The 12,723-nt window shown below is 39.6% G+C and overlaps 1 protein-coding gene across 9 annotated transcripts in view; it reads left to right on the top strand.

Annotated features, from left to right (window-relative positions):
• LOC145293177 (interferon-induced GTP-binding protein Mx1-like) overlaps nt 1–12,723 on the top strand; it is a 200,974-nt gene that overhangs the window by 101,338 nt on the left and 86,913 nt on the right. For all 9 annotated transcript variants that reach the window (XR_013869679.1, XM_080139650.1, XM_080139648.1 and 6 more), the window contains one exon: nt 9,434–9,632. Coding sequence is in view for 8 of the 9 variants with exons in the window: in XM_080139650.1 (XP_079995776.1) it covers nt 9,434–9,632 (199 nt within the window). In the remaining variant the exon portion in view is untranslated. The remainder of the gene's footprint in view (nt 1–9,433; nt 9,633–12,723) is intronic.

The raw sequence follows: 12,723 nt of genomic DNA, 5'->3' as shown, positions 1-12,723 counted from the left end.
TCTGCGTAACCTTGGATTTCATCTGCCTTGGCACTGAGCCAGGAATCCTGCATTGAATGCAGCTTGGATTGGACTTTGTTGCGCATGTTAGAGAAGGCAGTTTTCTTCGCCACACAAGCTGGGTCATTTTGATGCGCTCTTAGCAGGCGGTGTTCTTCCTGCAACAATTGTGGATCTCAAGATTATTCTCGTCAAACCAGTCCTGGTGGGATTTGGTGGCAGGACCTAGAACGTCAAGAACAGCAGAGTGAACAATATCTCTGACGGATGTCCAGCTCTCTTCAACGCTGTTGTGATTGAGATTGAAGTTAGCAAGCTTACTATGTATGCTGCTCTGAAATTCCTCTGCTGTTTTAGGACATTTCAATTTGGCTGTATTGAGCCTCTTGGCTGTTTTTTTACTTCTCTTTGATTGGATGAAGAAGTTGGATTTGGAGATGATGAGGTGGTGGTCGGTTCAACAAGCAGCCCTGCACATGGCTTTGGTCAGTCTCACGTCCTGCCTGTCCTTGACTCTGGCAATGACATAGTCGATTTGATGCTAGTGCCGACAGCATGGATGCATCCATGTGGTTTTATTGTGATTTGGGAGGCAGAACATACTGTTTGTGATGTTGAGATCATGTGACACACAGGTTCTAAGGAGGAGGAGTCCATTGCTATTGCATTTGCTTACTCCATGCTTTCCAATGATGTTGTGCCAGGCTTGATGATCTGTACCGACACGTGCATTGAAGTCGCCAAGAATTACAAGTTTCTCCGACTGTGGGACTAAGGAAATTAGAGTCGAGCTTTTCATAAAACTTATCTTTGACCTCATCAGGGTTAGTCATCGTTGGGGCATAGGCGCTGACCAGCATAACGCTGGTGTTGCGTCCAAGAGGTAACTGCATTTTCATTAGTCTGTCGTTGATACCTTCAGGAATGCTTGCTAGTTTTGGTACATGAGTTGTTTTGATAGCAAAACCCAAACCATCTTCACGCCACTCCTCAGCACTGCGCCCACACCAGAAGGTGTAGCCTCTACCAGTTTCGGTCAGTTGGCCTTTGTCTGCAAAACAAGTCTCACTTAGGGCTGCAATGTCAATATTGTAGCGAGCAAGCTCACGAGCTACAAGTGCTGTTTGATTGCTTTTGCATTGTCGAGTAGAGTTCGGACATTCTACGATGCTAGAGTAAGCACCTTTGTTTTCTTTTTTCTTTTGTTTCGACCGCTTAAGAGGGATCCCTGCCAGCCGCGGTATGCTAGCCAGAGTTTGGTGAAGCAGGCTATTTTTAGGGTACCTTTTCTAGCCCCGTCCTCATTCTACGGAGGCGAGCAGAGCGATCCTAAAGAGGGCTGCTCGGTCACTCAGGAGGCTGCCGAACCCACCACTGCCTCAGTCCAGTGAGGAACGACCACATGTCCTAAATCGCCTACGTGTAGGTTGACAGCTACAGCTTCCAGTGTATCCACACCTATTGCTTCGCTGTTTCCCTGTCACCGCAGAACTTGAGGTTAACAAAAAGTCAATGTCATGACTTGCGCTTGACTTGGATTAAAGTGAGGGAGACTTGCGCAGGATCAGCCTCACTCTCTCTTCCTGATGCGCCGGTTCCAGTGGCAGGACTGTGTCAAGACGGCTGGGAACGAATCAGGATGCAGGAGTTGTCGGAAGGAGACTGGTCTGTCTTCCTACCGCCTTAGGGGTTCCACTCCGTATTTTCTGTTGGGGTTTACTCCCTTAGCCTTTGTCTTTCCCAAGACAGCCACAAGACAGTGGAATTATTTGACCCAAAGCTGGGGGTTGGTTCATGAGTCACCAGGGCATATCCACACGATGGTGGGCCTGCATGTCACATGTCTCGGGGCCAACCTCCTCCGAGTCCTTGTAGTTTAGCCTGAGGCTGCAGGGTGCTCAGTTTCTATGTTTCGGTGCATGGAACCACTACATAGGGCTTGCAGATGGAGAGGGTGTATACTGGCAGAGAGAGACTTACGCATTCGACTCATTTTTCACATAAATGCTAGCCAGCAGTGTTAGCTGAGAGCAAGAGATGATAAGCACATCTACTACTACGACTACAACTACACACTAGACGCATCACACTGCCATTTGAAACATATGTGTGTGTGTGTGCGTGTGCGCACATCCGTATACATGCACACATAATATATATGTAGATATGCCTGTATATAAATTAATTTATTCATATATATTTATTTATTTATTTATATATAAACACTTACATATGTATAGTAGCATTAATTTCTTGATACCCGTGCTAACAAAATGAAAGCTGCAGATGCTAGAAATGAAAACGAGGAAGTCAATCATGGCTTAAAAAATTATTGTAGACATTGTTAGCCGAAAATGCAAACTTGGTGAATCAATTGCCAAATACATCATGCATGAATTGTTGGATAATTAAGCCGTGTGTAGCGAGAAATCATTTTTTACACATGCATTACAAAAGAGTCATGTGAATAAAAATCATGCATCTCAAGAAATTGTCACAAATAAAAGTCAAAAGTATGATGTTTGAAATATTATTTTCAGGTTAGGCAGGTACTAGCAGGGAGATCCAACGTTGTCTGGTATTGAATGATGATCAACGAATGTTTCACATTCCCATATTTTTATTGTCGGTTAAATCACATATTTTTCAATCAAATCAATTGATTGCTTGCTCTAGTTGGAGACCCATTGCGATGCATCGGGAGGAAGCTTCACATGCCTCTTACAGTGACTTAGTTCTCAATACAGTGTAGTCTACATTGCACTGTAGAGAACCTATTGTCGATTTTATAAAATTATTTTTATATATAATAGCTTGAATTAAAGTCAAGTATCATGGTTCAGTTGTGCTCTAAACAGAAAAATTCATTTCGAATGCACCCCTGTCATATCAAAGAACCTACTGTTAATTTTATATGCCTGGACTTACTGCTTGTGCAGTGATAATGGCTTGAATTTAAGTTTAAAATGAAAAAGTCAAGTATCATGATGCAATTGTGCTTCAACAGAAACATTCATTTCGACCAAATGCCTTAATGAATCTTGCTTTCTGGGCTGTTGGAAAACTGCTTCTGTCATACCAGTATTCAAGAATTCTGGTGAAAGAACTGACCCATCAAATTATCACCCCATTAGCCTCCTCCTACTTTTTGCCAAAATATTTGAGACCTTGATTAACCATGCTCTAGTCCATCACCTTACAGATGCTAAACTTCTGACTGACCAACAATATGGATTTAGACAAGCCCGTTCCACAGCAGACATCCTCACTGTAATCTCTGAACGTATATACCATTCACTGGACAAAGCAAGGGAGGGCAGAGCAGTAGCTCTAGATATATCTAAGGCTTTTGACAGGGTATGGCATGAGGGCTTCCTCAGGAAAATTAGATCATACGGTATCACTGGTAGAATACTTAACATAATTAAATCCTTCTTAGATAAGAGAAAAATCCAGGTTGTCCTCAACGGTCATACATCTAAACAATATGATATAAATGCAGGAGAGCCCCAGGGGTCTATCCTTGGACCTCTACTGTTCCTGATATTCATAAATGACCTCCCCGACAAAATTGCCTCTGAGATAGGTATATATGCTGATGACACCACACTCTATAACAGGAATGACAGGAAAAGAAATGAACAAATATCTAAAGAAATGGCAGAAACGCTAGAGGAAGACCTCCAATCTGTATTGGAATGGGAACAAAAGTGGATGGTCACGTTCAATGCCACGAAGACTAAACTAGTTTCATTCAATAATTACAAGAAACCTTCTCTACCACCTATAGGAATGGCCAACGACTCTTTATCTGAGAGTATGCCTTTCAAACTCCTTGGTCTAACGTTCACAGGAAACATAAGTTGGAACAATTACATTGAAGGCATTGCCAGGGCCGCTGCGAAGAAGGTAGGCTCTCTCTACCGTGCTAGAAAACTACTAACACCCGAAAATATTCTGTACCTCTATAAGGCCACCATTCGCCCATGTACGTAGTATTGCTGTCATATTTGGGCTGGTGCATCTGCTACTAGTCTCTTGCTCCTTGACAAGGTTCAAAAGAGAGTCGCAAATCTGATAGGCCCTAAACTGGCATCTAAGCTTCAGCCTCTGTCCCATCGACGAAACGTTGCATCCCTCTACCTGTTCTACAAGTATTTTAATGATGAATGCTCTGACGAACTGCAAGCACTTGTGCCCCATGACATGAACACCCTCAACAGACCCGACAGGCTGCTAAATCCCACCCCCACACTGTAGAGATCACTAGATGTAAAAGATCTTTCTACTCCAGTAGTTTCTTCCCCAGAACCGCTAGACTTTGGAATTCCATTCCAGGTCCTGGCTTCCCCAACTGTACTGATGTGCAGAAGTTCAAGTGCAATGTGAACCAACATCTTGCTGCCCAAATCCCTACATAGTACCACAGTAGTTGTTGCCCCTGATAGTAGCCCTCTACACCTAAGTGGCAATGTGCCTTGTTTGGAGTGAAAATGTAATTAAAAAAAAAAAAAAAAAAAAAAATTCCCTGTCATATCAAAGAACCTACTGTTGATTTTATATGTCAGGCTTTTCGGCTTGTGTGGTAAGAAAACTTCTCAAATGCATTTGTGATGTTAGGCTTTGTAAGGTGTTAAGTTTGGTCAAAATTGCTTGTTCCTTCTTTTGTCAGATTATTTTGATTATCGATACTTATCAAAGACATTCCAATACAAAACGTGTCTAAGAACACTGTCAGGCATATGTAGTACTTTTGTGTGAAATTTCATAAAAATCAACCCAGCCGTTTTTGAGTCCATAGGGAACAAGCTGACAGACGCACAGACAACTGTCCTTTTATATAATAGTAGAGATAGAGATTAGCAAAGTAAAATCAGTCCAGTGAATCTGGGGGGAGGGAGTTAAATAAAACACTCTTGGAGTCATGAATGCTTATATAATAACGATTGAAAAAAATATTGTCATTGGTTGACAATTGAGCCGAGAATTTCTGTGTGTGCATTTGTCTCCTAACATCAACCATCTATAACCGTCAACAAGAAAAAAGACATTATTATATTTTTATATATCAGCATGATGTTGTTCTTTTAAACAATAGAGTGAGTATTCACATTCACTGTCCTCCTGCCAAACCATTACCATCTGGTCTTTTGGAAATAGATCCAGAGAGCATTGGCTATGTAAAAGAAATGAAAGTTGCCATCTGATCTACCAGATATCACCAGACCTGACATTCCTAATTGTTATTCGACTGTTACCTACCCATTCATGGACTTCTACGTTGAGATACTATACTACTAAACTACAATTTCAAAATTGAGTACCTGTCTTCTAAAAACATTTATCATGCCGACGGTTTATCCTGACTTGTTCTGAAAAACACTGAAGTATTTGAGGATTCAATCATCGCAACATAACTAACTGCAAAATAAAGAATATGATCACAAATAGTATAAGAGTGCTCCCTGTCACATTTGCAGACATTAAAAGGGACGCTTTGAAGGATGTCTTTATCTTTACCACAAATAAAATCTATAATAAAGATCCTAAAGTGCCAGACGTTTTTTTCACTTTGCAACAATGTCCTTTTATATAACGACAGAGTGATGATGCTAAGCAGTCTGCTGAGAAAACTCCTGCGGGATTTTCATGTGGGACATCTGGGGAAGAACCGCACTAAAAGCCTCATGCACTGTTATATCTATCGGCTAAACATGAACAATAACACAGCAGACATGGTTCATTCATATAAAGGATGCACACTTGCAGCAAAAGCACCAGCAACTACGTGTAAACCCGACGGTCAAAAATGGATCAACCATAGCAAAGGATTCACGTCAACTTTGCAAGTCCTTTGATGACCAGTACTATCTCATTGTCATTGACAGTCACATAAAATGGTCGGAAGTCCTGAAATGTAAAAGACCTATCACAAGTTGGACAATAGAGTTCATACACAAACTATTTGTACTCTTCAGCATGGATGATTATGTAGCTACTGATAATTGGACGTTCCAACCTTCCAGAGGTTGAAACCCAATTACAGGAGACGAAACCGGACATATTATTTCTATGTGAAACTGGAATAGGGCCGACCACTTCCCTAGATGAGTTCATAATTAATGGATACTCCAATTTAACAGCTAAATCTGACTCCCAAGATCGCCATGGGCATGGAATATGTGCCTACATTAAGGATGGCTTCCCATGTGGCAGGGATATCTCTAGAGAAGATCCTAATTTACCCTATATGTGCTTCAGGGTTGCACTTGCTAACACCACTGTATTTATATTTGCCCTCTATAGGCCCCACAACAGCGGAGTTACTATCTTTAAGAGCATATCTGAGAAAATAGACCACATACTGTCTTCACATCCCTCGGCTAACATCCACATCTGTGGTGACTTCAACGTCCATAACGTGGAATGGCTGACCCATTCAAATAAGACAGATGATGAGGGGAGGTTTTGTCATGATTTTGCATGATCGGGCACACGGGTGGGTTCACGAACAATCTGAGTGAGGTCATAAGCAATTGCTTATGACCTCACTCAGATTGTTCGTGAACCCACCCGTGTGCCCGATACACCCAATCAATATGCAAGCCTCTTAGACCTTTTTCTTTCAACTTCCCCTGAGCTATGTTCATGTACCGTTCATTCTCCTTTAGGATCCTCCGACCACTCCGTCGTATCAGTTAAGATAAAAACAAAATGTAAGAAGCCATCAGACGTACCCCTCCACCGTACTGTATACCGATACTCTATGGCTGACTGGGATAGCTTCCGTACATTCATATCTGATTTACCTCTGCACTCCATGTTTAAAAAGGAAGTGTCCTCTATAGTATCAGATCTGACCGAATGGTTAATTGTAGGCATAGACCAATTCATACCATCTAAAAATTCCAACAAAAACCTAACAGCCAGCCATGGTTCTCCCCAGAATGTGCTGCTGCTATCGCGCACAGAAATCACTTTTTCCATAACTACCAACGTAATAGATGCACTGAGACTAAAGCTGCTTTCAGGACTGCCAGCAACCACTGTAAAAGAGTAATAAAAAATGCAAGAGAGCTATATGCCCAGTCTGTTAAATCCAAGGTAGCTGATCAGCGGCTTGGTCCCCACCAGTTTTGGCAAATAACAAATAGGATCTTGAACAGAAGTGTGCGTTCTATCCCAACCATTATCAATGGACCAGAGGTTATCTCGTCAGCATCAGACAAGGCCAAACTATTTGCAAAGAACTTTGCAGCTAATTCTACCCTATGCGACGAAGGCCATCAACTCCCCATATTTCCTCCTATAACACAGAACAAGCTAGGTAACATACAAATATCCGTGCATGAGGTCGCCAAGCTAATAAAAAACCTAGATTCCAGTAAAGCAACTGGCCCTGATGGCATCCCAATTATAGTGTTAAAAAAGCTTCAACCAGAACTTGCTCCCATACTTACGAAACTATTTAAGCGCTGCCTTAAGGAGAAGTGCTTTCCGACCCCCTGGAAGACCTCCTCAGTTTGCCCTGTATTTAAGAATTCAGGTGATAAGTCATCTCCCTCTCAATACAGACCAATAAGTCTTCTCTGTGTTATGAGTAAGTTACTGGAATCAATATTAAATAGAGAAATAGTAAACCACCTCAGCAGGAATAACCTTCTTAGTGACACACAATATGGTTTCCGCTCTGCAAGATCTACCGCAGATGTGCTGACGGTTATATCCCACAGGATTAGTGAATCTCTTGACAAAGTCTTCCTTTCTAGGGCAATTGCTCTCGACATATCAAAGGCCTTTGACAAAGTATGGCATAAGGGTCTACTTCACAAGATTTCCAGCTACGGTATAACTGGAAATGTTTTCTCAATCATTAAATCATTTCTCTCTGATAGGCTCATAAGAGTAGTGGTAGATGGACAAAAATCGGAGGCCTGCAATATAAATGCTGGAGTCCCTCAGGGGTCAATCCTGGGCCCAACTCTCTTCCTGATCTACATCAATGACCTCCCTAAACACATAGTTAAATCATTCGTTGACATCTATGCTGATGACACGACCATCTACGGCAACACATCAAAGGCTGTAAATGACGAAGTTCTCTCTGATTCTCTCTCCTCTGATCTCGAGCGCGTGGTTCAGTGGGGGAAGATGTGGCTAGTTACCTTTAATGCATCCAAAACCAAACTCCTATCCTTACATCATCAACGCTCTGATCCCCATCTGGCATCAATTGTGATGGATGGCTCTCGTCTGGGTAAGGCCCCGTGTTTTGACAAGCTTCTGGGTTTGACCTTTACTCCTGATCTGAAATGGAACACGTACATCAAGTCTGTTGCCAAGGTCGCAGGAAAGATGGTTGGATCCTTCTACCGCTCCAGAAGATATCTCACTACTGATGCAATTCTCTATCTATATAAAAGCCAAGTACGGCCAAGGATGGAATACTGTTGCCATATCTGGGCAGGAGCTGCCAAAAACAGCCTATCATGCCTTGACAGAGTACAAAATAGACTTCGTGGTTTAGTGGGGGATACCCTTTTCTCTACCCTGCAACCCCTCTCCCACAGAAGAGACGTTGCAAGCCTATCCTTGTTTTATCGTTATTTTCATGGCAGGTGCTCGTCTGAACTCCAATCCCTGGTCCCCCCTCGCCAATCTTTCACGAAAAACACCCGTCTAGCTGAATCCACTGTGAAAAATTTCCCCCACTCTATATCTGTGCCTAAATCAAAACGCGGATTTCATGAGCAAAGCTTCTTTCTTAGAACTGTACGCCTGTGGAACTCTTTTCCGTCTGCCTGCTTCCCTCCGGACTACAACTTGGATGTCTTCAAGTCTAATGTTAACAAATTCCTAATGAACCGCCCCCCCTAATTAAACACTTCATAAAATCTCCTCACTAACGTGATGTACATACAATAACCCTTATCCCTGAGTGGCTTCCGGGCCTTGATAAGTGGTGATCACTGTGTAAAAAAAAAAAAAAAAAAAAGTTCACACCTAATGAATTCAAGCAATTCTGCAATACTTTCATTTTTACAGTGCTATAAATCTCCTCAGGTAATATCACATTTAAAGCACTGTCAATTTACTCATATGATGTAACTGTTATTGTGCTATCCATTTCTCCAGGTACTCTTGCTTTTACAGTGCTGCAAATTTTATCAGGTGATGTCACTTTTATAGAGCTGTTAATTTCCCCCAATATGTTCTTACTTTTATAGAGCTGTTCATTTCTTTAGGTCCTTTAACTCTGATAGTGCTCCCCAAGTTCTTTCACCTGTGTAACGCTTGTAAAATTAAAAAAGTATTACTGTCTTCCTTTCATAGAGATTCAAGGACACTTAAAAAAAATTAATGCAAAATGAAAACTGAAATTCCAGATTTATATTTCTGTTTTACTAATCATTAAAATTTTTTTTATTTTTAGGTGTTCTAACAAAGGCAGATCTGATAGACAAAGGTAATGAAAATAGTGTTTTAAAGATTCTCAAGAATGAACTGGTGCCACTAAAAAAAGGCTACACATTGGTCAAATGCCGTGGGCAGCAGGCCTTACAAAACAAAGAGAGTTTGAAACAAACATTGGAAAAGGAAAAGGAATTCTTTACCACACATGAGGTCTTCAGGTATTTATCTACAAATGACTTTGTATAAAACAGTTTAAATGCTTGCAAATTCCTTTCAACTTAAAAATAAATAAAGTAAAGGCTTCTTCAATCTTGACAGACTCTAGATACCCACTGTAAGAGTGCTTGTGCAGGAAATTTTTGTGGCAAGAGGTGAGCAATCTCTGACCATTCTTTTCCTGAGTCGACATATATATGTTCAGGAACACAGGAAACAATGCCGCAATAAGCAGAGATTACATACAGCACCTAGAATTCCCAAATGGTCACCCATCCGGTACTAACCAGGCTTAATGTTGCTTTACTTCAGTGGTCTGATGAGAACCGGTGTGCCAATGTGATTATGCTGTACTCAACATGATTATGTCATACCAACTTAAAAGTGGTCATACATTCACTTTTGAAAACTATTAACAAAACTAAATTATTAAAAGAATCTTAGAAAGTCAAACAATGCAATTTTTTTAAATAATTATATTTTTGATTTTGAACTTAAATTTTTTAATGTCATGTTAATGAAAAATGGGGGTATTAAATATCTCTGATCATATCATCAAAAAATTCAAGCTCAGAATACAAGGAAAAGTATTTTAAAAAAATAATCATATTGTTTGACTTTCAAACAGCTATTTTAATAATTCAAAATTTCAGCAATTCTTATTAGCAAGAGATATTCACCAATTAATAAAACATTCAAATGTTATGACTTGTTAATAAAGAAACCTACATTTTCAGTACTTTTTGGTTTGTTAATTTCTTATCATATTTTGTAATTTTGTGTCATAAATTATCTAGAGTGAAATTTGGTATGTAAAAAGAAAAATGGTAATATATATATAATTCTGCTTATTCCTTCCTTAGTTAGTCGATATAGCCAAATACAATTTTTGAAGGTCAAACTGCTTAAAGAAAGGCCAAATTCGCAAAAAATTGGCTTTAAAAAGACCAATCTGGCAACCCTGAACAAGAAAATGAGAGTGACCTCTCTTTGATTTAGCCTCGTTTTTGAATATCATTATAATAATATTGTTTTAATTGTGTGAGAAAGGAACGTAGTAATTTCGATGTGCAGTGGCTCATCACCCAAGAAAGAAGTCAGCAAAATGTTATGTAAAGAAAAGGGAACACTTGAAAGAAACAGGGCAAAATAGAACATTTTCTGCCAAGAGGTGTTGGACAGAAGGAGTAATTATAGATTGTCTCTTACAATGTGATTTTATAATTTGTATTGAACTATGTAGCACAATATTTCTTTTTGAATATTTATTAGTACTTAATAATTTATTTCATTTGATTCAGTTCTATATTTAAAATACAATAGCGCTACTTTCATAGACATGTTAATAAACACATATTTGCTTTGTGTTATTCGTTTTTTCTGTCCAAAAATCTCATTTTTTGTTCTATCCAGAAAATATCTTTATCAAAACATAGTTGTTGATTAGATATATTTCTCATTCATTGGAATTTCCATGGGTCCTGCTAGTTTTAATAATAAATAAGCAAGAAATAAATAAACATTTGCAAAAAAAAAAAAATAATTAAATAATAAATATATTAATTTATGTGAGACTGTTATAAAAGGAACCCCATAATTTTTCTGACTCCCAGGTGAAAATACTCTCAAGATCGAGTATAGATTTCCTTTCGAAAAGGATGTATACCTCAAAACAATATTATTACACAATACCATTCCACCCTGATTCAATACACTATTTTTTTCTCTCTTATTTACCACAAACAAGGGGTTAATATTTGGGACCATGTTTACAGTGGACTATGTAAGGGCATGAGTGAGATGTCAGTTTACATTACATTTAAAACTTTTGCATGTCAGTACAGTAAGGGAAACAGAGGGAATTCCAAAATCTAGCAGTCCAAGAAAAGAAATTATTAGAGGAAGAAGGCTTTTCTGACATCTAGAGATCTCTAAAGTGAAAAGGTGGGATGTTGTTGCTAAATAGGTTTATTGGGGTATGTCGAGGGGCACAAGTGCAACGAGTTTATCAGAGCACATTCCATTAAAATACTTGTAAAACAGGCACAGGAATGCAAATTGGAAGATGGAACAGGGGTTGAAGCTTGGTTAATTGTGTGAGACCTATTAGATTTGAAACTCTTTTTTGGACAATTTCAAAGAGGGAGAGACTAGTGATGGATGTACTAACCCAGATGTAGCAACAATACTCCATGCATTTTTTTTCTTTTACAAAGGAGTCCTCTTTTATTAAGGCCCAGAAGCCACTGGAAGATAAGGGTTAATGAGTGTATGGTAATCATTGGGACAATAGCATAGTAATCGTTAGTAGTGAAAATTTGGTAAATTGGATTACTTAAGGGGAAAGGTCATCAAAAACTATGTTTACATTGGACTTAAAGACAACCATATTGTAGAAAGCAGACAGATAGAACAGAGATCTGCAGGCAAGCAGTTGTAAGAAAGAAGCTTTGTTCATGGGATCCATGTTTACGTTCAAGCATAAATAAGGAGTGGGGGAAATTATTGATGGTAGTTTCAGCTAGACGAGTGTTTTTCATGAAAGTTTAACAAGGCGGGGTGGCCATAGAGTAGAGCTCAGATGAGTACTTGCCATGAAAATAACAATAGAGCAGAGACAAGCTAGCAACATCTCTTCTATGGGAAAAAAGTTTCAGGGAAGAGAAAAGGGCATGCCCTACTAGGCTATGAAGTCAGTTTTGAAGGCAGGATAGAGTGCCTCAAGCAGCTCCTGACCAGATATGGCAACAATACTCCATCCTAGGGCATACTTGCCTCTTATACAGATAGAGAATTGCATCAGCAATGAGATATCTACTCGAACAGGAGAATGATCCAACCATTTTTCCAGCGATTTTGGCAATGGATTTGATGTATGTGTTACATTTCAGATCAGGAGTAAAGGTCAGACCCAAAAGCTTGTTAAAACATGGAGCCTCCCCAAAACGAGAGCCATTCATTTCAATTGATGCCAGACGGGGATAATAGCATTGATGATGTAAAGATAGAAGCTTGGTTTTACATGCATTAAAATTAATCAGCCACCATTTTCCCCATTGCACCACATTCTGAAGATCAGAGGAGAGAGAATCA

This window comes from Euprymna scolopes, chromosome 14 (genome assembly GCF_053919585.1).
Source record: "Euprymna scolopes isolate OS-2025 chromosome 14, ASM5391958v1, whole genome shotgun sequence".
NCBI classification, from domain to species: Eukaryota; Metazoa; Mollusca; class Cephalopoda; order Sepiida; family Sepiolidae; genus Euprymna; species Euprymna scolopes.
The sequence above is the reverse complement of the archived record's forward strand: the minus strand, read 5'-3'. Positions and strand labels throughout refer to the sequence as shown.